The sequence below is a fragment of the Lipophrys pholis genome (genome assembly GCF_963383615.2).
Source record: "Lipophrys pholis genome assembly, chromosome: 21".
NCBI classification, from domain to species: Eukaryota; Metazoa; Chordata; class Actinopteri; order Blenniiformes; family Blenniidae; genus Lipophrys; species Lipophrys pholis.
Genome location: NC_137649.1, coordinates 4,713,937 through 4,739,100, shown reverse-complemented (window position 1 = coordinate 4,739,100; position 25,164 = coordinate 4,713,937). Strand labels below are relative to the sequence as shown.

The following is a 25,164-nucleotide window of genomic DNA, read 5'->3' as shown; positions in this document are numbered from 1 at the left end:
AAGGGGCTCAGGTGAAAGCCTCTTCTTCTGCTCCAGTGGACCAGCTGTGAACACTTAAATCTCCGACCTTGTGGCCTCCTGGCTGTAGATTACAACCAAAAGCGAAGATCAACAAAACAGGCAACGCCACAGAGGGAAAAGCAAACGGTGCTTTTGATTTACTGTAACTCGTGTGGTAACGTCACTCCTTTTTATAGAACTAGTAAAGGAACACATGTTTGACAATGGCGTTTCAGTTGAACACGCAAACACGTCATTTGACCATTTTTGCGTCGTTCGTATGAACCTTGGTTGGTGTGGGTAATGTTGGACACTGGTTGAACACCGTTACAGTTTTTCTGACCCTTAACATTTTCCATTATTCTTTCCTCCCCGAAAACATCAAACCTGTCCTGCAAGTATGCAGAAATTTGCTCGTAGTTTGATTCAGACGTGTACAATCAGAAATCTTCATGTCTCCAGTCCTTGATCTCACGAGGGATCTCAGAATTTCTTATCCGAGCGTCTATTACTCTCAATCAGAATGCTCTTTGCAATCACTGATATCTAAAGAGTGCAAAAGCTAAATATCTGTGTGTGTGTGTGTGTGTGTGTGTGTGTGTGTGTGTGTGTGTGTGTGTGTGTGTGTGTGTGTGTGTGTGTGTGTGTGTGTGTGTGTGTGTGTGTGTGTGTGTGTGTGTGTGTGTGTGTGTGTGTGTGTGTGTGTGTGTGTGTGTGTCTGGTACATCAAGCAGAGGTTGTATCTTCTTTTTTTTTCATCCTCACACGGCTGACACGGGCTCGGCGTGTCTAAATACTTTTACACGTCTGTGGATAAAGAAAATACTTGCTGCAGAAATGAAAGTCCTTCTCTGCAGAAAACATTCCTCCTACACTGTGAACTGTACGTGTTGGCTGCATTATGAGGAAAAACCACTCGTGTTATTTTTTTTATTTTTTTTTTGTTGCTCTGCTGTTTGTTCTCTCGCAGCCCTCACCTGAGGTTCAACAGCCTGACCCTCATCTCAACTCACGGTTTCCCCGGCGACTGCAGCCACGAGGACGTTGGATTTCTGTCCACAAGGTGAACCAATGGAAATAGTATTAGGCATGGAAATGGAAAAAAAAAAAATCATGTTGTGGCATTTTACATGGACCCAGCATTGAAGGTAGGCTTAAAGACGCCAGGCAGGCCTGATTGTCTGAGTTTAAATCTTTCTGGGAGGCTGTTTAACCACATGCATATCAGGGCTCTGCTACCTTTATGACCAGAAGAGACATTTCTGTGATTTGTTTTTTGTGGCGTCAAACTCGAGCCCTGCATGTTTTCCACGTCTCCCTTCTTCAACACACCTTGATATCATGATGGTTCATCACCGAGTTCAACAGAAAGCCTGATAACGAGCCGCTCACTGTGTTGAAGCAGAGAGAAATGGAAAACATGCAGGGCTGCGGCCCTCCAGGACCTGAGATAGACACCCCTGCTATATAGTGTCATCGGAGGTTTAGCCAATCCCAATCACGGTGGGCCCTCCCTTTGACTCCTCCCACTGCTCTGCTCTGGCACATGGCACCGCGAGAGGAAGTACTTCTTCCTCTTCCCAAGATGGGCATGTGTGGGCGGAGCCAGTCCAGCTCACACAGACACAGCAGATTCTGAATGCAGCTCCTATGAGCCAATATTCAAATGGATGGAAATGAAGGAAAATCTGGATTTGAGGCAATAAACTTTGACTAAAATATTTTTGGACCAACGAGACCATGTGAAAGTGTTGAAAAGCTGAATAATACAACCCCTTTAAAGTGAGGTGAAAACAGCTTCTCAAGGTTCATATATTGTTTTGATACTCGAACAGAATTGGATCTCATGTTGTAATATTTTAGCTGTTTTGACAGTTTCAACTCTTTTCTAAGCAGTTGTGTGTTTTTTCCCATTATTAAGCTTTTCTTGTAATCTTAGTTATATTAGTTGGTTGTTTTTTTTAAAGGCTGTTTTAGAAGATTTCTCCCCATTTTCTTTTGGTTTTAGCCATTTAGTTGTGCCTTTATTAAAAAACTATTTCAGCCAAGAGGTAAAAGCCCTTTTGACAATAAAAACAAGATTGAATTTTGATTCAGGTACAGTTTAGTGAAAGGTACAGGGAACTACTACAGGGGGGGTCAAAGAACCACTTTGCATGTTTTTTCTTTTTTTATTGTCATTTTTTTTTTCTTTTAAAAATCCTAGTCGTTTCAGGTTTTCTTTTAAAGCTGTTTTATTTATTTATTTCCCCCCCAATTTTTGTGGTTTTAGCCATTTTATTCCTCTGTTTTACTTTTTTAACCAAGATTTAAGCGTTCTTTTGAAAATTACTTTGGTGTGTAAATATAATAAACCTCAGCTAAACCTTTATTGATGGATTGTTTTTCCAAAAGCGTCATTGAGCCACAACAGAAGGGCAAAATGTCGCTCCATGTGGCTCTCGAGCCGCAGGTTGTAGATGATTGTAAAACATTTTCAATATTTCATCACATAATTGGCTTTATTACATCTCAATGGTCAAAATGATCTCGTTATTGGTTGTCACAGCTCATCCATGTCTTCCTTGGTCACAGTCACGCCTACAGCAGCAGAGACTGTGCGCTGATGCCCGTCCGTTATTACGCCCGTGTGCTGACTGGGAAGGTTGAGGCCATCAACAGAGAGTCAAAGTACGTCCTGGTGTCAGGCGGTGAGAAGGTGCCATACGACCACCTCATCCTCTGCACAGGCCTTCAATACAGGGTGAGACGCATTCAGGGATTTCCTGTCTGATCCAACACACAGTTACAATAATCATGAGCATCGAGGTAGCTCCATTTCATGCCAATATCTCAGCTTGCGTCTCAGTGTCATGACTCCCAGTCATATTCTCCGGGGACTTGGTAGTTTAATAGCTGAAGATCACTATATATATATATATATATATATATATATATATATATATACTGTGTGTATATATGTATCGTTGATCTGTACGTGTGTGGTGTGTCTGCTGTAGGCACCTTGTCCCACCGATGCGGATCTGAGCCAACCAATCACAAACAGCCAGCTGCCCCCGGCGTCGACCCGTCGCAGATACACGGGGCCCGTGCCCTCCAACCTCTTCACCCTCAACGACCTCCACGACTGCATGGCTGCTCGCCGCTGGCTGGCTGCCAACTTTGTGGAGCTGGAGGGTGAGTGAAAGCGCGCGCACACACACACACACACACACACACACACACACACACACACACACACACACACACACACACACACACACACACACGTTCCTAAAATTAATCTTTAGTAGTATTTCATTACTCAGCCCATCATCACTGAAGTGCCCCAGTATAATTAGTAGCTAATGAGCTGCAGAGAAATCTTTCATCTCTGTGAATCAGGTCGGCCTCTTCCATCCATTTTCCATTATCATATCACTTTCTAAGTGCCAGGCTTTTCAGAGCCGGGCAAAATACACAGTGTCATTAAGCGAAATTAATCTGCTCTCTGAAGGAATTGTGCGCTGATCGAGACTGCAGCTTGCCTACATACTAATTAGCTGATCCAAGTCATAAAGGAAAGCCATTAATACATGCAAATTGCAGTGGCAGACCTCTGCAGATACCATGTTTATTTCCATATATTAATAGCGGCAACACAAGGAAAAGGAAAGTGTATGTAAATTCAGGTGTTAATGATAGTAGAGTGCGGCCATATCGCTTCTGCCTCAGTAGTCAAGAATATTTTTTGGGGATCAAAAACCTGGGGTAAAAGAAACCCCATCAAACCCAACAACATTTTCTCTCTGAATACTAGTTAGCCCTTCATGGAGTTACAAAGGCCCCATTTATGTGATAAAGTATCAAGTGAAAATGCATTATTTTTGCAATTTTGTGTCAGAAAAGTTTTGTGTTTACGCCTCAAATATTAAAAAAGAATAATGTTCATTTTATATAATATACATAATATTTAAAGGTTGGAACTTTCATGCTTCCCAGTTATTCATGAATACAGCGTTTGTCCTTTCTTTTGCATGTTTTGATTACAACTTGTGTTTAGTATGAATATATAATCATTTAATTCATGTTCCCCTTGTGCATACCTGGGAGTAATCAGGTGTTCTGTGAATGTGAGAAGTTGTTTGTCTCATTGTTTGCTGACCTGTCCAGCATGTCTTCACCCATTGTCCGTTGGCACCACCTCCAGCACCTTGCTAAACTGACTTGGCTAAAGATATGGTCAGAAAATGAATAAATAAGCAGATAAACGTCCTGTGTTGGCATTAGGAGTTGCCACCGCTCAATAGAGTATAAAAGCAAATCAAGCAAATAAAATATTTGCAGCAAGTACAACACATAGGAAGAAAAACTGCATGGATAAATAGATAAAACATCAGGAAACTGAATAATTCTGAAACCCTATTCCTTAAGAAATGTCTTTTAAAAATAAATGTTTTCTTTGAGATGTTTAGCATTTGCTTGGCGGTTTGGCCGGACTGGAGCCTTTTGCGGGCCGGTTCTGGATCACGGCCCTTATGTTTGACACCCCTGACTCTTATACCACACTGATGATCTGTTGTTACAATAGTAATTCTCAACAGTACAACTGACTTAAGGTGGGTGTAGGCTCCGAGGACAGAGGGTGTAGTGTGCAATAGGCTGGAGCTTAAAAAGATCAATGGAATCCATATTTCTGACCAAGAGACTGACTTCAATTTGAGGTTCCTCTTGTTCAGCACCACGGACAGAGATCTTAAACCGCTACCAGTCCTGTATTATGCTCAACCTCCACGAGAGGTATTTTGAGGATCAGCATCTTTCCCAAGGACACGTTGACACACTAAACTGTAAGATAAAGGGATTGAACCAATCTCACGATTGGACGACCGACCTGCTGTGGGAGCACTTTGCATCTCTATTGTCTCCACTGGTGTCTGTTTGAATGGATGGATGTGTTTTCTTGTGAGTGAAGTACACTCAACAATTTCCCATCATCTTCATCCTGGAAAAATTCCTCAGTTTGTTTTATTCAAACTTAACCTGTCAGTGTAGAAAAGACTACGGTTTCATAAAAAAAAAGATTAATCCACACGTTTTGATGCCATGATGGCTCGTCGCTGGGTTTGGGGAAATACACTTTGAATACAATGTTGTTGGACCGACACTGATGTGAAATTGTTGGAAAACTGCATAATATGGGACCTTTAAATTCACTCTCCCACTATACAGATGCTTGTATAGCCCGTCAAATTTCTGTGACCTGAAGAGCAAACATCCAAAAGTTTCTTTTTGATATTCTTGTCAACACACTCAGATTATTGTCTTCCGTCTTCATGTTTGGAGTAAAGAATGAAGGGAGGACTTCCAAGGCTTTTTGGAAAGCCGCAGCAGACAAACTTATTGTTTATTCACACCAGGCCTCTGCTGCATGAATATAGTGTATCCTTGCAGACTCTGGCTGTTTTCTTGCTGTTTTTGTTGTTTTACAGTTTGTCTAGGAAATCAACGCTTCATGGTCACCACTCAGTTTCTCCAAATTGAAGGTTTCTCTCTTGTGTTGAATTATTATAATTTGGAAAGAAAAACCCCTGCTGTGCGACACTTGCTTACATGCAGCCGCCATTTGTTTCTGCTGTTATCATCATTCCTTTGTGGAATTTTTTTTTTTTATCTAAAACTGCTCTAAACGTTTGAATTACATTGCAGTGTATGTTTCTGACAAACGCATAAATACACAGTGAAAATACCCGCGTTAATTTAACACCAATATTGTTCATGTGACGGTATGTGTCCACACTAGCTGGTGTTAAAGTAACATTTCCTTACGTGTTGACGGAGTGACACCCATTTTTGTTGACTTAACACCCATTATTGTTAGTATTCAATGCGACTGCGTGTCACATTGACATTACACTGGTGTTGGTGTTAAAATGCAATGTTAAAAATAACACAAGCATCACGTTATCCTGACAAGATATATTGTTGGAAAAAGGTAATAACTGCGACACCAACCCCCAGGTGGTATTTGAACCCATGACTTTCTCACTGTGAGGTCAGAGCACTAACCACTGCTGTCTTCCTGTGTTTGCCCTGTGATGGACTGGAGACCTGTCCAAGGTGTACCTTTCCTTTTTGGATTGCGAACAAGAAAATCATTTGATATCTCCTCAGTCAAATGAAGCCAGACTGTCTATTCATGATGTGCCACATGATGCAGGGATGTCATCACCCTGTTTAGCCGTTCGGGGGTCAAAGGTCAAGAGGGGGGCTCACGTGGAAATTGCAAAATGTGTGTACATCAGTGTCTCACAGTGATAACATGAAGCGATTCATTCCATGACAAATGATGGAAGGAGTGGTGTGATGGATCAAATAACCTTGTAATCAATTGGTTTCCATGGGGACATGGTGGCGTTGGCGAAGGTATGCGCTCTACCGGGTGCTCGTTCTCGTTTTGTAATTATGCTTGAGAACAACCATGCATTTTTACCAAAATGCGAATTTGATTTGTAGTTCTTGAAAACTGATGTTTTGAACCAAATACTCGGCTATTAAAATGAACAAATAAAAAAAGAACAAATACATTTTTCATTTATTTTTTTCCAACTAATTTCCTCTCTGCGATTGTTTCTCAACTCTTCGTCTTTTTGCCTCTCTCCAGAAAAGGCCATTGTGTACGGACACGGCGTCGACGTCTACACCGCTGTCGAGACTTTGCTGGATCTCGGCGTCGGTGGGTCTCGGATCCACCTCGTCCTCCCGCCTCCTGAGCCCGCCGCCTCCTGCTTCACGGACTCGGCGGTGGAGAAGGCCGTGGCGGCGGGCCTGGAGAGCGCCGGCGTCCACGTCCACGCCGACTGCGTGTTGGCTCGGTTGAACGACGGTAGAACCTCGGACCCCCTCACGTCGGTGTCATTCACCACCGACGCTGAGCCGCTCCATCTGCAGTGCGGAGTGAGTGGAAGTTTCACATTTGTACTGATGATTTAATTTTTCCAAAACAATGGCGTGTTACTCGCCAAGGTGTCTGGAGGAGAGGGAATGGATTTACAATTTTCTTTCCATTGGTTTTATGTTAATTTCCCTCCTGGAGGCACAGAATGATACTTGGTGTTTTTCCCAGTTCTGGTATTCCCATTGTTTTAGACACAACATGATCATCTCGCCTGGACATTTCTGTTACTCACTGTGTTTTTACATTGTGTGAGAGAAGAAAAAAAAAAGCCTGGCTTTGTTTTCAGGGAAGAAATATGTTCCAACCATTTGTAAGGCCTGAGTGATACTCTCAATGTTATTGACCAAAAAAAGCGAAATATATGATTATTGTGTAATCTTCAATTTCTTCATGATCGGAGGATTTATTCCAGGAGTGTCAAACACATTTTAGTTCATGTTCCACATTCAGCCCCGTTTCCTCTCGAGTGCGCCGGACCAGTGAAAGAGTAGCATAAGAACATTTAAAGGTATCGGCCAATACTTTCCTGATCCAGTACTTAAGTTGCGATTGCTATATTGCAAATATACTTATAGAATATTATATTAGTAACTAAGTTGTCTAAAGCGAAAAGTTCTTAGGAAGAAGCTTTGCTTTGCTAGAATCACTGTAAAATTCACCCCTAGAATCAAAGTTCTTCTCAGAATGATGTATAAACCTGATCCAACTTTATTAAGTCGCAACAAAAGAAAAAAGAAAATCACAGTTTCTCATAAAAAAAAGAACATTTGGAATCTCTGATCCACTTAAAGTGGTATATACAACTTCACCTTAATTGTGACAAGAAATTAAAATTCTATACATGAATCCCGCCTAAAAGTAAAACAGTTTGACTAAAATACAAAGTATGATAAACTAAATTTACCAATCAAAATGGCTAATAACGGTCCATATCCACTGATCCAATCTAGGCGTCCCTACGTTAAATGTTTCTTTGGGTGTGGCACAGGTTGTACATGATGAAAACGAATATATTTTTAATCTATTAGGAATATAACTTTTATTTCAAAGGAGCCCAATAGGTGTTATTTATTTTTGCTCCCAGGATTTATGTCGAAGAATTTTTTGCCTGCCTGCAGCTCATACTTAACAAATATGGTCAGTACTTTTACTCTTTGTTAGGACGTATAAACAGGATCAAGGAGGGCAAACAGGAATATGTTGGATGATCGAAGAAACATTGAAGCAAACATTTTCCTTTTTCAGGTTTTTATCAACCTCTCCAACAGAGGCGTTGACTATGACATCTTCAAGAGCATCAACAATTCTTTCCTGGTCTTCGACGCCAGGCTGGTTATCGACTCCACTTTCCATACCAACGATTCTGCCATTTACGGTGCCGGGCCCATCACCAGATTTTCTCTACGCTACTACTCGGATGAGTGGTCACATGCCAACTTTAACTCCAAGGAAGTGGGTCAGGAGCTGGCGGCGTCTTTGCTGCCCCTCTTCGATCCAACGCTGGAGCCCCAGGTCAAGCTGACGCCTGAAATGGATCGTCTGGTACCGCGCTACAAACAGGCCAAGATCCAAGGTGCGACTGTGACGCAGACTGTGGTTTAAGTCAAGTATTGCTTTATTGATGATGAGATTATGAGAAGATTATTCCTCCGGATTTGACTCATCCATCCCAATTAACTGTAACTACATACACATACTAGGACCAATCCATCCATCCATCCATCCATCCATCCATCCATCCATCCATCCATCCATCCATCCATCCATCCATTCATCCATCCGTTCATCTGTTCATCCATCCATCCATCCATCCATTCATCCATTCATCCATTCATCCATTCATCCATCCATCCATCCATCCATGTAATGATTATACAGAATATTTGATTGGAAATGTTCTGATGAATCTAGTCTAGTGAAAACTGGAACTCGACCACATTCCTTGGACCAAATAAAACTGGTTCAGTTAAAAGACAGAATTCCTTCACAGAGAGACGACATTCGATGGGTTACATACATTTTCACAATGTCCACCATTGCTCTTCTTCTGTGTCCTTCCGCCTGATGTTCATGTTTTTTTCCGTCTGCTTTTATCTGAGAGAATTTACACGGTCGAGACATTTTCATCAGGCTGTTGTGAAACACACTCACACACCCACCCGCCCGCCCACCGATGTTATTGTGGCGGACACTCGAACCACGGCGGGGCGTAACAATGAGCATTGTGCCGCGGCGCATTCACCGATCACCCAAGGCCACTCGGCGGGTTACGTAAACACAACAGGCACTCGGCTTCGCCCTTCTCGCTGAGATGAAACACATGTGAACTTTTCAGGAGGATTTCAATGCACAGGGAGAACAGAGATTCACATCACCGGTTGTTATCTGAGTTCATTGCCTGGGTTCTGTTTTGACGGTGTGGGCAGATGCTCACGGTTTTGGAGGCATTATGTTGTTTCTGCGGTGGCACAGTGTGGAGACACAACTGCTTTCAGTACTGAAACGGGGCTGCTTTTGAAGTTTGTTGACTCACAAAGGGCCTTCATGATCAACTTGCTGAATTACAACAGACCTGTCAGGCGTTTCAAATGCATCCCAGCATCATTTTACAATTATAATTCCTCTTTCATGTCTGCATTGGAAATACACCGTCAAGTTATTTACACCAGTATATGTGTTGTCCGGGGATGCACCAATACTACTTCTTTAAGGATGAGTACAAGTACGAGTACTGACTTTTAGCTACTTGCCGATACTGAGTACCAATAAGAGTACTTTATTAAATGTCACCAAGCCTAATTTGTACTCCATATGTAGATGATACACAAAGGCTATGCGTTACTGTGAACCACCTCCAACAGCTCCAGTTTTCTACTGCAGTGTCGGGCCCGATACTAGTAATGGTATCGGTGCATCCGCAGTGTTTTGTCCGTACTCGGTATACAGCAGAGCTCGCTCACTTGTCCATGTCGATTATAGCAGTTGTTCCTAACATTGATTTGTTAGGGAGTTGACTCACTTTAATTACTCATTCCTCAGCCCTTTAAACAGTTAACAGTTAAGGCAAAGAAAAACATTCCCACATCAGGATCAGAGAAATCTTGTGCTAATTATCTAGTTCACCACATCACCAAACAAGATGACTAACTTGTGTCGCGTATTTTGACTTTATTTTTCCTAGGCGGTAAGCTTCCCGGCGGATTTAACTACCTACATGTTACAAAACCAGCTGAGACCAACCTGACTGGACTTCCTGTAAAACAAGTACGTTTTCATCTATTTCCTCTGTTGAATTCATTCACTGCCACAAGCTGTTCTGTTTATTTCTGGTACCTTCACATACAACATCAAGCACAACAAACACTAATACGTTCTTTTTCTCCTTTTAAAGCAGAGACATTTGTTTATTTCCAAAACATGTGTATCTCAGTCTGTTTGTGATGCGTGAAACTTTGAATTAGAACTGAAGTAACTTTCCTCATGACTTCACACGTCCAAACAGGACAAAGGAATCGTGACTGGACAGGTCGAAACGGGGAATTACTTCTGTTTGCATCTTGATGTGCACGAGATGGTGGAGACGCTCACCTGCTTCTCCCTGAAGCCCATCCCCGTCTCCAATTACCTGAGTCTGTACGGGAAACACCAAGTGCTGCTGGGCCAGCTGCTGAGGTGCTACCAGCAAGGCCAAATCCAGGATCTGTACAGGTCAGGCAACGGGCGTGCTCTACATGTGATGCAGTGTCAATATATTTATAGTTTATCTGTGAGTCGATACCACAGCTATCTCATTAGCTACATTTCAGTAGATCACAATAAGATCAACGTTTCCTCCAGAGTGTCATGACTCCCAGTACATATTCTCCTGGACTAGGTAGTTTTATTTTGACAGTCACTGTCATAACAATTCAACTTGGTTGTCTGTCCATTAGAACGTCCGTCTTCTACCATTGTTAAGGTTTATAACGTATTGATCTCATCTGTGCGTAGTTTCATTACAAAAACAAACAACAGCAGCCACTAGTGGCCCAACACGAGAACAACATTTTCGTCAGCGTTGCCACGTAAACGAAACATGAAACCGGGTCTCAGTCAGTGAATATGACACATTGCTGTTGAAGCACTTTTCCTTACATTTTATGTGGTATACATACTAACAACAATGCAGTTACACACGTATAAATGTGGATTGGCCACAGGTCGACAGGCACCATGTTCCCTGGAGCAGATCCAAATATTCACGTAGGGAGATCAGTAACTAGGCAGGATAAGAGTCTTTGCGTTGAGGCTAATGCTAGTTTGCTAGCAACAAGGTAGCTAGCGTTCATGGCGATAGCTCAGCTCAGGTCTTGTGTTGTGTTCGCCACTCTTAAGAAATTTGTTTTTAAAACATTAATGTTTAATTTAAATTTTTTTCAATTTCTTTGATGGGTTGGCCGGATTGAAGCCTGTTGCAGGCTGGTTTTGGCCCACGGCCCTTATGTTTGATACCCCTGGTGTTGATCCTCCAGAAGATGAATGGGTGAAAGGAAAACCCCTACAACTGTCAATGGAATATAACAACTAAACACAGGACTCAAAGAGACACCGGGCCTCATTTCTATAGAAGCTGTTTGAAAGAACTGAGTGAATATTGTGAGTGACATTCAGTTTAATGTACCATATCAGCTTAAAGAAGGACAAATAAAGGCAATAACCTTCAGCGTTCGTCAGTACTAAGGCAGGACTCTGGTATTTTCTCTTCTCTAGTTTTATGGTGTACTGAATAAATCTCTAATTATACATGGGCTTCCTCACGTGGTCCAGCCACGCAGTGAACATGGAAGCTCGTCTCCTTTGTGTTTAAAAAATATAGTCACCAGTCTGCAAGATGTTTGTATGCTCAGACCTTCAATTGGAGTATGTACAGAGACAAGCTTGCTGCCCTTATTGGCCGCGAAGTGCCATCAGGTCTTGAGTTGATGCATTGAGTCCTGGTTTTCCTCCGAGCATTAAAGCCTGTACTCTTTTTTTTTTTTTTTTTTTTTTGTTCCTTGTTTGGTCCCCACCACATCCCGAGTGAAATGTAAAGATGTGCAGCTGCCACATTCTCTGTGTGTGTCAGACTGTGTCAGCAGATGGTGTACAGTGGGTTTTTTAGAGCCTTTTAATGCAGAACAGGTGCCTGCCGCAGCTGAAAATGGCGCCGTGAGAACGATGCAACTCCAGAGTCGAAGCTAAACGGTGAAACAATGAGCTGAAAGAAGGGGAGCTGCGGCAGTTTATTTAGTGTATGTCGGGAGACGCCTCGCACACTGTCGTTAATTTTCTGTCGTCATGTCCAAAATCGGTCCGTCCATTAAATCTTCTGTTGCCACATTATCCGACTTGAGGGTGTGAGAGGAGCTGGAACGGATCCATCGCTCCAAACACTGTTTCAATGAACTCCTTCAAACAGTCGCTGAGGTACATTGTGAAATTACTGTATCTAACCCACACTGTGCGTTTTGGAGATTAGGATCAACCGAGTTTAATTAAAAATACCTTAGAATTTGAAATTATTCAAAAAAATGCCTCCTCTGCATCGATCAGTGGCTTCAAAGTCATTCTACTTCAGAGGACACATACAGCGCAATTTCACCTCAAGTGGGCCGGACCAATACCGATACCAGAACCAGTATCAGGTCTGATAATGCACCAACCTGTGCTCGGAGAAATCTCTAAGTGACGCCATCTGTCAGCAACAGGGAGACACGAGGACGAGTGGTGTTAGCAGAGTCATTCTAACTTTTTGAAAAGGCTCCGACTCCATCAAAACTCAGCAGAAGCTCTACAGAAGTTGGATGGGTTGATATTTGAAACTTCGGAAATGTTGTAAGCCAAAATTATATTCATTGTTTGTTGTATTTTTCTTTTCTCTGCGTGTTTTCCTGTACTTGGGGGTTGTTTGCTCACTGTTATCAGCTCCCCAGTGTTCAAGAAGTGCAAGAATCTGAATTCTGTCATTTTCAAACATTCCCAAGCTGCACTCAGGCACCTAATATAGTAGGTACCTACTCCGGAAAAGAGAAGAAAAATCTCTGGTATCGATAATAACAGAGTAAGAAGCAACAGTTTTCTTTAATTTTTCATTCAGTCTCATGCATCATTAATGCAGGAGGGAAACCAGAACAAACGACTTCAGGCTTTCAGCCGACTGCAGGAAACGATCAGTTTTGTGAAGCACACAATGTCTGGTTTTAGTTTGTTTACTGGAGCTCTGTTTCTTTCTCCCTTTTTTTTTTGCCATTTTGCTGTTCTTTCTGTAATTTTTCAGAATAATTCATTGTGCACGTCCATCTTTGTAGAAGCTGCTGTTTTAGTTTTGGAGACCCGGTTTGAAAATAAGTAGGATGTCAAGGTTCTGTATATCAAAAATATTCACATTACTTTAATGAAGTAGTAGTATTAATATAATATCTAAAACAATCAAACTGTGATTTTATGGCCATCAAGTTTATTAATAAGGGAGAAGATTCTGTTTTACATGTTTTCTTTGTAAGACAAATTGTTGTAGTTTCACTTCAATATACATTTGTTTTAATTAAATTGTTCCAGACATGTGAAAACATACATAAAATACAGATACATACGAAAAGAAACAAAATCTATTTACACTAGATTGAATTTATCTGCATATATATATATATACATTTGTATACACACATGCACACATATATACATATACATACATATACACATACAGTAGATATACACATTTAACACACACACAAATACATATAAATAAATAAACAAAAATACATACATAGAATATAGTGTGTCTGAGAAATGTTACTTAAATTACAAAAATAGCTTTAATAAAATAGACCTTATAAATAAAGCAAACACAGCTTAAAACAAATTAAAAAAGATTAAAATATGGTCATTTGAAAGGCAGTTAAAGATGAATGAAACCAAGTCGAATAAAAAAGGTCAACAAATTACATGGCGTCAAAGGAAGAGAAAAGTTGGGTTTAAAATGCAGATATATGGTATTAGACAGGTAAATCGAGTGAATTACAGTGGCTAAAATTTCAAGAGGTTTTTTTGTTTTTTTGGGGGGGGGAAAAATACTTTTTTTCAATAATAGTAATTTTTCCTCTCTACTGGGCCGCTCTGGCTCTGTTGGTGGAGCAGGTCAGGTTCCAATTTGGAGGTCGGTGGATTGGTCCCCAAATTGTTCCCAATGGGGGTCAGGCACCTTGCATGGCAGCCGTCACCATTAGTGTGAGTGTGTTAATGTGACTGACGGTGAAAAGCACTCCGAACAATCACCACATAAGTCCATTTCATTACCATGTCTGCAGAAAAGTCCCTTTTGAGGAACTTGTCTGATATAACAGTGCTGGAGTTTGCATGAAGCATCAATGTGCTGTACAAGCAAAGTCCATTTTACCATTTTTCCTGTAATTGAGTGGAATTGAAATTATCAAACACTCAAATATCAGGACTGATCTTTGTTAAAATGATTTTATTAGGTTGGAGGATGAACGCCTACCAGTGCATCAGATCGCGGGTGTCAAACTCATTTTAGTTCAGGGGCCACATTCAGCTTAATTTCTTCTTAAGTGGACCGGACCGGTAACATAGTGGCACGATAACCTTTAAATTTAAACTTTAAAGTCTGTCTTTGTCGTGCGCGCACAGTGTACGTGATCAAATTGTCTATATTTTCACAAAACCAAACAATTACTACAGAAAATGCCTCGGATCGCAGTGAAACATTGAAGAATACTGTTGCATCCTGGGAGTTTTTACAAACTCGCCCTGACAGCGTGGCTTTGAAGCTAATGCTAGTTTGCCAGCTCTCATGGCCGCAGTACAGAGATCTCAGCTCGGTCTCAGTGGTGTGTCGCGTCGCTACTCTTAAGGCATTTGTAAAAAAATCAATCAATCAATCTGTGGTTTGGCCGGAGTGGAGCCTCTCTTGGGCCGGTTTAGCCCGCAGGTTTCATGTTTGACATTTGCTTTCGATCTTCCGTTAACAATACGTGAGAGATGACGCCTCTACGAGGTCATAATGTTGCAGTGACTTTATTACTTTACAACCTGTGGTCACAGCGACCTCCTGCATTTCTGCTTTTATCGACAGTTTGATGGGAAAGCGAGATAAGATGAGGCTGAGATGTGTTGATCGTGTTTATAGGAGAGAAGAGAGTTCTGCTGAGGATGGAGAGATGGAAAGAGAGAGAGAGAGAGAGAGAGAGAGAGAGAGAGAGAGAGAGAGAGAGAGAAACTTCTCTGTCTTTTGTCCTCTCGCTGTCTGACTGTTTGCTGGTGTGACTTTGCAGAGTGTGTGAGTGTGTGTGTGTGTGTGTGTGTGTGTGTGTGTGTGTGTGTGTGTGTGTGTGTGTGTGTGTGTGTGTGTGTGTGTGTGTGTGTGTGTGTGTGTGTGTGTGTGTGTCAAACAGCGGGTGACCTGCTTCTGAGGTTTCAACACAAATGACCCCCAGACATGGTCGTCTATTGTGCCCCCCCTGCCCCCCCGCCCCCATCCACCCGCCCCGCCGCCTCCTAATCTGTTTATGCAGCGCCCCAATCTGTCCGGGAGGGAGACAAAGCCGCGGCCTCGTCGCTCCGTCGTCACGCTGCTCACTCAGCTGACTCGTAAAGTCATTGTGGAGGCCGGCGGAGCATCAGGAGCCGTTAAAGTAATTGATTGACCCGTGCGGCGGCTGGGGGTCGCCCAGCCCGCACAGTTAGCGCCGCGTTCAGCGTTTGGGCCCTTTAAGAGCCGCTGCGACGCCGAGCTTTGACTTGAAGGGTCAGCTCCACAAATCACCCTGATGGGTTCCAGTGTTTGAGAGTAACTTCGACGTGTACTCTGCAAATGTAATTGAACACAAATGTGGGCCACTGTCTGGATTTACGAGAGAATATCCAGCAGAGAAGGTTGCAGGGTGTGAAGATGAGGCTGTTATCACGACTGTCTTAGATGAACTAAGGAAGGAAGGAAGGAAGGAAGGAAATGGGGAAGGAAGTGAGGAAGGAAGTGAGGGGACACAAATATTAAAAAGTACTAATAAAATGTCATCAAGTTCAGTAATAAATGAATGGAAACTGACCCAATAGCACTATAATCACTAAATAACACTGACGGACTGGTTCTGCTCGCATCCGGGCCAAACTGGTGTGAAGAGTGAGGTTCTCCTCCTGCACCAGAATGTGGAATCATGTTCGAGTCCCAGGAGACAGGCTGCTGGGGCAACAGATAAATCTAAGAGTGGAACACAAATATTCACTTATTTATTTATTTATTTTTTTTAGAATTACCAAATACGCTGGTGGTATTTTTGGCGTTTCTTTTTGAAACAGTCGTCATTAATCATCTTGAGGAACGAACATGTAAGAATAATTTGCAGGAAAATGAATGAACTCGTGAGAATCTGGAGTCGAGGAGGTGAAATTGATCATGACTGATGAAAAACAAATATCCAGCCTATTGCATCAAACTTCTTAAAGCTACTCATGACCATTCAGGTGAAGTTTTACATTTTCACTTGAAAACCTTGTTGAGTCAACGGGTCCCGAGATCGGGCCTAATGTTGTCGGTTTAAAGCAGCGCACGATCACAAACCTGCGTGTGAACGTGTCCCCTCCAGTTTCTTCAGACGGAGCGGCTGTTTAGCCGTTTTCCACGACAGATTCTCCGACTTGGAGGAAGAGCTGAATCACATCACCTCCACCAAGCCGAAGGTCCGTGCCTCCGTGTTGCCAAAAGGTTTCCGCTCGCGGCTCACAGTCTGAGCAGGTTGCCTTCTTCACCGCTGTCTCTCTGCAGGGGACGGCCGAGGACGCCACTGAAGGTGAGGAGACTCGAATGGCTCTGAGGACCAACGCTGTGAAGTATCTGATCTACAACCGGAACCTGCTGCCCATGTTTGCCAACCCGGCAGAGCAGTGAGCCGCAGCATGGATGGACCACAGCACCAAGGTCAAACCTCAAAGAGTTCATATAAACTTGATGTGGTGTCATTAGGCAGAATAAAAGCTTAACCCACGTTCATGTTTCTGTCATACTAAAGCCATCAGCCATAACAATATGACCAGTCATAGGTAAAACAGAACATCGCTCTGTGTTGTGGCGCCTGTTAGTGGATCAGGCAGCGAGTGAACCTTTTGTCTTTAAAGTTGATGTGCCCCTATTTACACAAACACGTTTTCCAATGCAACAGTGCATGGAGCGACGACAAGCACACATTTTTGAAAATGGCTCCCAAGGTGGAGATTTTCAGAAACGGTACAACTTGTCACTGTGGAAACGGGGGGAAAAACGCAACTTTTGGAAAACGCTCCATCTTCATGGAAGTGGGAATAACTTAACATTTAGAAAATGCTCAGACTCCCATCTATGTGGAAACTGGAAAAATGCAACTTTTCGAAAGGCTCTGACTCTGTCTCCGTGGAAACAGGAGAAAATGCAACTTTTTGAAAATACAGTCGTCCCTCACTATAACGCGGTTGCCTTCCGCGGCCTCGCTGTTTCGCGGATTTTTTTAGTGCAATTTTGCAACTCCTTTTTTTTTTTTTACAGCGTATGAACACGCGTTGTGTTCTGCGTCCTGATTGGCTAAGGGACTGTAGACCATTGTCAATCAATCTCCTCCGTTCCGTGTCTCCTGTACAGTACAGAATGCGTTCGGTTTGCCAAAAATTACATCGATGTCTGATGGCTGGCAGTGTGTGCCAAGCTTTCTCCCCGACAAAAGACAAAACGTTCTGCACCGACAAAGGCACCTGCAGTTGCACCCAAAAGGCGGAGGAAGATGCTCACCATCGCACAAAAAGTTGGACTTCTGGACATGCTGAAGGAAGGTAGAAGTTACGCAGCTGTTGGGTGCCATTGCGGACTTACGTTTTAAACATAAGTACATTAGTACCTATGTTTAAAAAAGCTACGAAGGTTTGAACTTTTAGAGTTTAAACAAGAGAAAAATGTGAGGAAAATGTGAATTTCTGTCTGAGAAAAGTGTATAAAGTGTGTGGCAAGGGGTTTTACAGCCTTAAAGCATATCATATATAATAATTGTGAAAAATAAAGCCAACTACTTTGCGGATTTCGCCTATTGCGGGTTATTTTTAGAACGTAACCCCTGCAATAAATGAGGGAGCACTTTACCTCGACTCTGTCTATATGGAAACAGGAGAAAACGCTTCGTCTCCGTAGACCGAGGAAAATAGGACTTTTCAGAAATGCTGCTACTGCACATGTGCACCACAGCCAAAGCAAATCATTCAATGTTTCCTCCAGGCTTTACTTTTCCCACCGATCTATATTTTCCCCAGTAGTCCCGATGACTTTCCATTTTCTCCTGGACTTGGTTTTATTTTGACAGTCACTGGAATAACGATCCAACTTGGTCGTCTGTCCACTGGAATGTTTGTGAACTAACATAGTTAATATTTATAGGGGATTGTTCTGTTCACACACAGTGTGTGGTTTCTTTCCAAAAATAAACTATAGCACCCACTAGTGGCCAAACATGAAAACTACATAATTTTCAACATTTATCCCTTTTCCCTGTGGACACTGTTTTTAATATGTCGTGTAAGTGCAACATTTCTCTGAAACAAAAACCCCAAAACGGGTTTGGGTGTTTTCTTTTTAAATGTCTGGTAAAATGTGGCCCGAGAAAATGAGCATGAATTAGGATTTCAGCGAGTGTGTCAAGATCCAAATTGTGACGTCTGTGTCAGAGAATCTTCAAGCCTGCGGCTCCTTGTTGGTTGTTTCTGGTCTGCGGCGGTCAGCCTCCACCCAGGAAGGTAACGTGGTGAACCAGATCATTGATGGTGTTGGAAAGCTACTGTAGTCCAAACTCCTGCACATGTCAACGTTGGGTCTGATCTGTCATAAACTGTCACAAACTCTCCGGATTTGAATCCGATTGTGGATCCGTATGACGTGCCGGACAAACAAGTGAGATCCATGGAGGCCACACCATCTGCTGCTCCGATCACCAGTCCTGATGGAGTCCGGGACTCAGGTTTGGGCGGCTAATCAGTGGGAATGTAGCCCACAACAACACAGGCGTAACTACATATAATATATCATTTTAAAACCCTTTCCTTTTAAAATAGTCATCATTCCAACAGATTCATACATCCTCTTAGGTTTATTTCCACCTCCAGCTGCAGCATTGCCGCCTCCACAATGTGCCAACTGTAAGCTGGAGACTGAACTCCCCTCTCAGTGACTCTGCAGCAGCGTGACCAATCACACGGCCCTGTATGGAGGCTGCACATGAAAGTGGACGTGTGGCTTTTTGCATTGAAGGGGGGGTGGGGGGAGGGGGTGAATGAGGAGGAAGGAGGAGGAGGAGGAGGAGGAGGAGGGTGGTGTCACTCTACAGCTGTATGCTAATGAGCCTGAGCTGAAGCCTGTCGGGAAAATAACCGCACACACACAACATATGTCCACACTTACACCACAGCCCCGCAGGCTCACTAGACACTGTGCTGGTGTCAAAATATGTAGTCGGATAACACCAGATGTATGTACAGAGACTTTTAATCTCAGATTTCTGAAGATTTTCTTTTGAAAGCACAATTTTTAAAAAAAAAATACTGCATTTATTCAACACTGCTGTTGTGGTTTTACAGTGCAGAAGTATTAAATAAATAGTGTGTTTTCAGTATTTGGAAAAATAGATGGACGGGTAAAATAGTGCCATAATAACCCTTAAGTTTAAACTTTACAGTTTTACTTTGTTGTGTTGCAGAGTGTGGGTGATGAAAAGGTCGATATTTTCACAAAACCAAACAGTTACAATTAATTACTACAGAAAATTACTACAATCTCAGCAAAAAGTCAATTTTAATGAAACCTTCAGGTGCAAAATGCAGTGAAATGTCCAGAAAACTTCTCCTATTGCTGTTGCATTCTGGGTGTTTTTACAAACAGACCCTGACAGCGTGGCTTTGAGGCTCGTTTCACTGATATCTCAGCTCGGGTCTCAGTGTCATGTTGTGTCGCTACTGTTGTTTTCTTTCTACTGGGGTCTCTCGCGGGCCGGTTTTAGCCCACGGGGCCTTATGGCCTTACGTCATTTCAACTTCTCCTGACTTTGTGAGTTTTCACACTGATGATGTTCTTCCAGCTACGACCAGGATTCAAAGGATCTGGGTTCTGGGATCCGGGCGCCCGTCCAGGTTAAGACTTCAACTCAATGAACCAGCAAGTTACAATAAATCTTAAATGACTCGGCCACTTTAGAACAGCGAATAAAATGGGACTTTGCTCAGATTCTTTAACTCTGAACTTTCTTTTCATTCAACAGAATTAACCCAAACATTAAATAGCAGTTAATGATAATATAATTTAAAATTTGAAGTTGTCTCTAAGGAAACTGAATTGAAATTGAAAATCACTAATCAATGAATTGAGTTTTAACAAGTCTGTGCACTTTTGTCTATAATTTCACACACACACACACACACACACACACACACACACACACACACACACACACACACACACACACACACACACACACACACACACACACACACACGCACACACAGTACAATATGTATATATCTTTGTTGTAAAATGAGCATATATTGATTCATCTTTTACTAAATGTACTGTTACAATCAAAATTGTATTTTATTTGATTTATACAGTTCATATAAATGCATTTATTTACATACGTTTCTATTGTCAAAAAAATAGAAACATAAAGCTAAAAACTTTCGTTGGTTATTGTGATTTAATGCATATTTTGTGTTTTTAAAAAAAAGGTTCATATTAATACTAAAAGTCATAAGACATCCAAAAATGATTTTAAAGAAAACCTAAGTGTGTTTTTACGACTTGTGATCAAGTTTATGAACAGAATTGACTGATTCTAAATCACTGGATCAGACATCGAAAATCAATATTGTTGTAATTTGGATATTGTTCTTTTAAAATGTTTCATTAAAAGAAAAACGAGTTTGTGTTTCTATACATTAAAATTAGCTCTAAAAAAGTCTATTTCTATTTTGGCAATATTAAAATTTGCTGTAATTGTTACTTAAGTGTCTAAAAACTTCTATTAAATGTGAGTGTTTTGGATTTAAAAAAATGTGCAATCTTTGAACACAGTGAGTGCAGGAATCCATGTTACTTAGATGACCCTTTCAGGGAAATACTTTTGTCAAACTGGTGATTTTAGATTTGCAAAATTTAAAATTCTGTTTTACTGTTACCTGTATGTGATTTTTAAAAGAACACTTGCGATTTAAAAATGAAGTGTTTAATCATGGTTTCGTCAAACTCTGATGGTAAAATATTTGTTCTAGTGAATGAATGTGATGAACTGAAACCTGCTGCTTTCCAAACATCTCCACATGTTGATGATCCGTCTGCGCGCAAAACCTCCACTAGCTCATTTTCCACGCTGCATTTACGTCAAGGCGTCCTTGAAGTGTCAGATATCCCGTCATGGCTCACGGTAGAGGACGGACTCTGGTCCCCGCCGGACAGGGCCCGTTTGACCTGCAGGCATTGGGTTCTAAGTGTTTTCAGCCGGTTGATAATCTCGGTTTGCCCCATTTGGAGACCCAGAAAGAGCGCACTGATTACGCACAGCACGCGCCGACGGTAACTGGGGGCCAGATTGCTTTTTCTTCATCTTCTTTTTCTTGCCCCCCCCCCCCCTCTCTCCTCTCCTCTCCACCCTCCCTCCTTTTTTTTTTCAACTGTGCAATTTCCTTTTCAATCACGGCGGGTCTACAGCTTGCACAAGCGCAGCCATTGTGATGCAAAGCAGGAAACCCTCCTCTCGCTATTAATTATGTATGCGTAAAATGACGGATTCATATGTCCGGAGTTAACTGTCACGCCAGCGCACATGCTGCAGGGCTGCGGCGCTTTCAAATGGACATTTTGTCTGTTTGATGTTTAGTTATTTGTGTGACGTTATGGCTGGATTTCACCAGCTTGTTCCGTGCGTAAAAACGTGTCCAAGGTAGAGTCTCTGGAGTGATTGGTTCTTCGGAAAGTCTGATAACTGATTAATATCGGATTTAAATTTTTTTAAACAGTTCGTTGAACTCTATTTGGCTCTCTATCAGATGTAGTTGTTCTAATTGTATCAATTGATGTGTACTTCTTTTTAAATATTTCCAAAATTCGTTTTAAAGAGGTTGCACTTCCGCTTCAACTTGTTATTTTCGAGGCGTTATGTGTACGGATGTCTCCTTTTTGGACAAATCCCCCCCCCCCCCCCCCCCCCCCCTCCTCGCCCCACCACCACCCCAAAGGAGACACATAAAGCCGAGGCACGTGTAGATTTCTATACAAACTTATCAGACCGTAAAAGCAGGAGGCTCCTGGCGTGTGCCCGGGTCGAGACAAGAGGGAGGGAGGGAGGGTGTGTGTGTGTGTGTGTGTGTGTGTGTGTGTGTGTGTGTGTGTGTGTGTGTGTGTGTGTGTGTGTGTGTGTGTGTGTGTGTGTGTGTGTGTGTGTGTTGGGGGGGGGAATAAAAAAATAAGAAAAACCCTCAGGTACATCTGCTTTGCAATCTGCAAATCCTCCCTCCATCGCCCTCCCCTTCACCAGCCTCTCTCCATCCTCACACACCCACTCCCCAAATCCACAGGGGACCTCGACTCCTTCTGATTGGTCGGGCATGAGGCAGCGAGGGGGGGACGGGAACAATGTCATCATGTCGCCTTAAAAAGAGTGCAGCTATGTTGTGGTGAAAGCACCTCGGGAGGAGAACAGGGGATCAATAGCAAAACAACAACACACAAAAAGACGCATCAGATGTGCGCGTCGGCGAGCGGCTGAAAGTGGATTTGTTCTCCCCGCAGCAGCAGCAGCGTCCAAAGTGCCTTCAGCTCTTCGTCCAAACGCAGACATGCCGAGAGGATTTCTGGTGAAAAGGAGCAAGAAAGCCAACCCGGTGTCCTACCGGGTCCGCTCCGATGACGAGGATGCGGAACAAACGGTGTCTGACGCTCCGCCGCCTCGGTTCTCCTCCTCTTGTTCCTCTTCCTTCATCTCCTCCGTCCCGGTGCGCACACAGACGCCGACGCCCACCTGCGGGGCGGTGGCCACGGCTCCAGAGCCGGAAGCCAAACCTGTGCAGTTCGGGAACCCGGAGGCGGTGTACCAGGCGCTGTATAGCCCCACCCGGCCCGTGAGCCGGGACCACGACCGTTACCTGGAGAGACGCTTCAGCCTCGGATCGCCGGTGTCCGCGGAGTCTTTCCCCACACCGGCGGCGCTCACCGCTCTGGACCACATATTCGCTCCGGTGGACCTGAAGATAGCGTCCAGCAACAGTAGCCGCACCGGTACCAGCGCCACATCCAGTGGCAGCCTCCCGACCGCCGCCGCCTCTTCGGCAGCAGGCGGCTCCAAACGCGCATCCGGCGACACGGAGCGCAAAGGCAAACCGCCATCCAAGAAAACCAAAGCGATCCGGAAACTGCACTTTGAGGACGATGTCACCACGTCTCCGGTGCTCGGGCTGAAGATCAAAGAAGCGCCCGTGGACCTGAAGCCTTCCAGATCGCAGACCACCGGGGGGGACAACGTCCCGCGGGGGGAGTTCGTGTGCCAGCTGTGCCGGGAGGCTTACGCAGACCCTTTCGCTCTGGCGCAGCACAAGTGCTCCAGGATAGTCCGGGTGGAGTACAGGTGTCCAGAGTGCGACAAGGTCTTCAGCTGCCCGGCCAACCTGGCGTCTCACCGGCGCTGGCACAAACCGAAGCCGCAGAATGTGGACAAAGCTGTGCCCGAGGAATCCAAGGAGTCCAGCGACAGGGACACACCCAGCCCGGAGCCGTCCGAGTCCGGGTCCGAGGACGGCCTGTACGACTGCAGCCACTGCGGGAAGAGGTTCAAGCGCCAGGCATACCTGCGGAAGCACGTGGCGTCGCAGCACGGCTCTCCGAAGCCAGCGGCCGCGCGAGAGGACGAGGAGGATGCGGACGCGCCAGGCTGCGCGCAGCCGAGTGCAGCGCCGCTCAACCTGAGCGCCGCCGCCTGTCACCTGTGCCCCGTGTGCGGGGAGAGCTTCACCAGCAGGGGCAGCCAGGAGCGCCACATCCGCCTGCTGCACTCCTCGCAGGTCTACCCGTGCAAGTACTGCCCCGCCGTCTTCTACAGCTCGCCGGGACTCACCAGGCACATCAACAAATGTCACCCGTCCGAGAACCGGCAGGTCATCCTGCTGCAGATGCCGCTGCGCCCCGCCTGCTGATCTGGGGCTGTGGCTTCACACCCAGCACTGCTTCTGGAAGAACTTCGGTGTTGCACTGCAAAAAAATGGTCTAACAAATATAAGCAATCTTAATCCTAACCCTAATAAAGGATCCATTATTTGGCAGCTCAATCGGTAGATCACGCCCATTACCCCAAAAGTGCAAACATTTCTAAAATTACGCATTTAAAAAAAAAAAAGAAAGGAATTTCTACAATGTGGTTGCACATAATTGGTCGAAAAACCATTTAATTCGATTACTTTATCCGATTTCTTCACATTTCTAGAACTTTTTGAGACATGAAAGCACAAAAAAACCTCCAAAATATAGTGGGATTGTGGGAAAAATAGACAGTTTTGCAGTGTAACTCCTTAAGCACATCGAAAAAGTCAAAAAATGTAATTCCTTCATGTGCAGCTGGCAAGGAGTCAGTGCCTTGCACGTTCTGTGTGCGTGTGTATGTATGTGTGTGTGTGTGCGCGTGCGTGCGTGCGTGCGTGATTGAACCCCAGCCTATAACCCAACTTCTAAAGGATCTTTTTGACACCACTTAAAAAAAAGAAGAAGAAGCATTAGACTGTTAATTTATTTTTCTAGCATCTCTGCACAAGTGCTATTAGCTCCTAGACCTAAGAGAGGGGACGACCTGCCTCTGTAGCCGGAATGAAAACAGAGTTCACAGGCCGGAGCTGACCTTTCTCTCATCACTCCGATTAGCTTTAACATAGCTTGTGGATCTGTGGATCAGTAGCTGTCGCCTGAAAACACAAAAGAGTAAAAAAACTAGTGTAGCCGGTAATGCCTTTGGATTAGAAACTCCTGCTGTAAAACTGCCTTAAATCCAACTGATTGTTCTTTTTTTTTTTTATCACTTATTTATCACTGGCTGGGTATATGATTATTCTTTTCTACAAAGCCTTCTGTATTACCAATATACAGTATATCTAATCTTGTTTTTTTGTCTATTATTTATGTATTTATTAAATTATTTGTGTAAGTTATTGCTCTG

The 25,164-nt window shown here is 43.5% G+C and overlaps 2 protein-coding genes across 2 annotated transcripts in view; both read left to right on the top strand.

Moving 5' to 3' along the window:
• The window catches only part of cfap61 (cilia and flagella associated protein 61), a gene marked incomplete at both ends in the record, with an annotated part of 44,847 nt that extends 27,988 nt beyond the window's left edge, over positions 1–16,859 (top strand). The window contains 9 exons of the mRNA XM_080491068.1: positions 971–1,063; positions 2,575–2,743; positions 3,000–3,177; positions 6,644–6,936; positions 8,183–8,510; positions 10,119–10,201; positions 10,440–10,645; positions 16,558–16,663; positions 16,749–16,859. Coding sequence (XP_080347194.1) covers positions 971–1,063; positions 2,575–2,743; positions 3,000–3,177; positions 6,644–6,936; positions 8,183–8,510; positions 10,119–10,201; positions 10,440–10,645; positions 16,558–16,663; positions 16,749–16,859 — 1,567 coding nt within the window. The remainder of the gene's footprint in view (positions 1–970; positions 1,064–2,574; positions 2,744–2,999; positions 3,178–6,643; positions 6,937–8,182; positions 8,511–10,118; positions 10,202–10,439; positions 10,646–16,557; positions 16,664–16,748) is intronic.
• A 5,851-nt stretch (positions 16,860–22,710) lies between these two features.
• Positions 22,711–24,336, top strand: insm1a (insulinoma-associated 1a). Its single transcript, XM_080490239.1, has one exon. It carries the CDS (start codon positions 22,805–22,807, stop codon positions 24,152–24,154), a length of 1,350 nt encoding a protein of 449 aa, XP_080346365.1. The 5' UTR covers positions 22,711–22,804; the 3' UTR covers positions 24,155–24,336.
• The last annotated feature ends 828 nt before the right edge of the window (positions 24,337–25,164 follow it).

What these genes read in the sequence shown, in the direction of transcription:
- insm1a (XM_080490239.1), top strand. Translation starts at nt 22,805, where the DNA reads ATGCCGAGAGGATTTCTGGTGAAAAGGAGCAAGAAAGCCAACCCGGTG.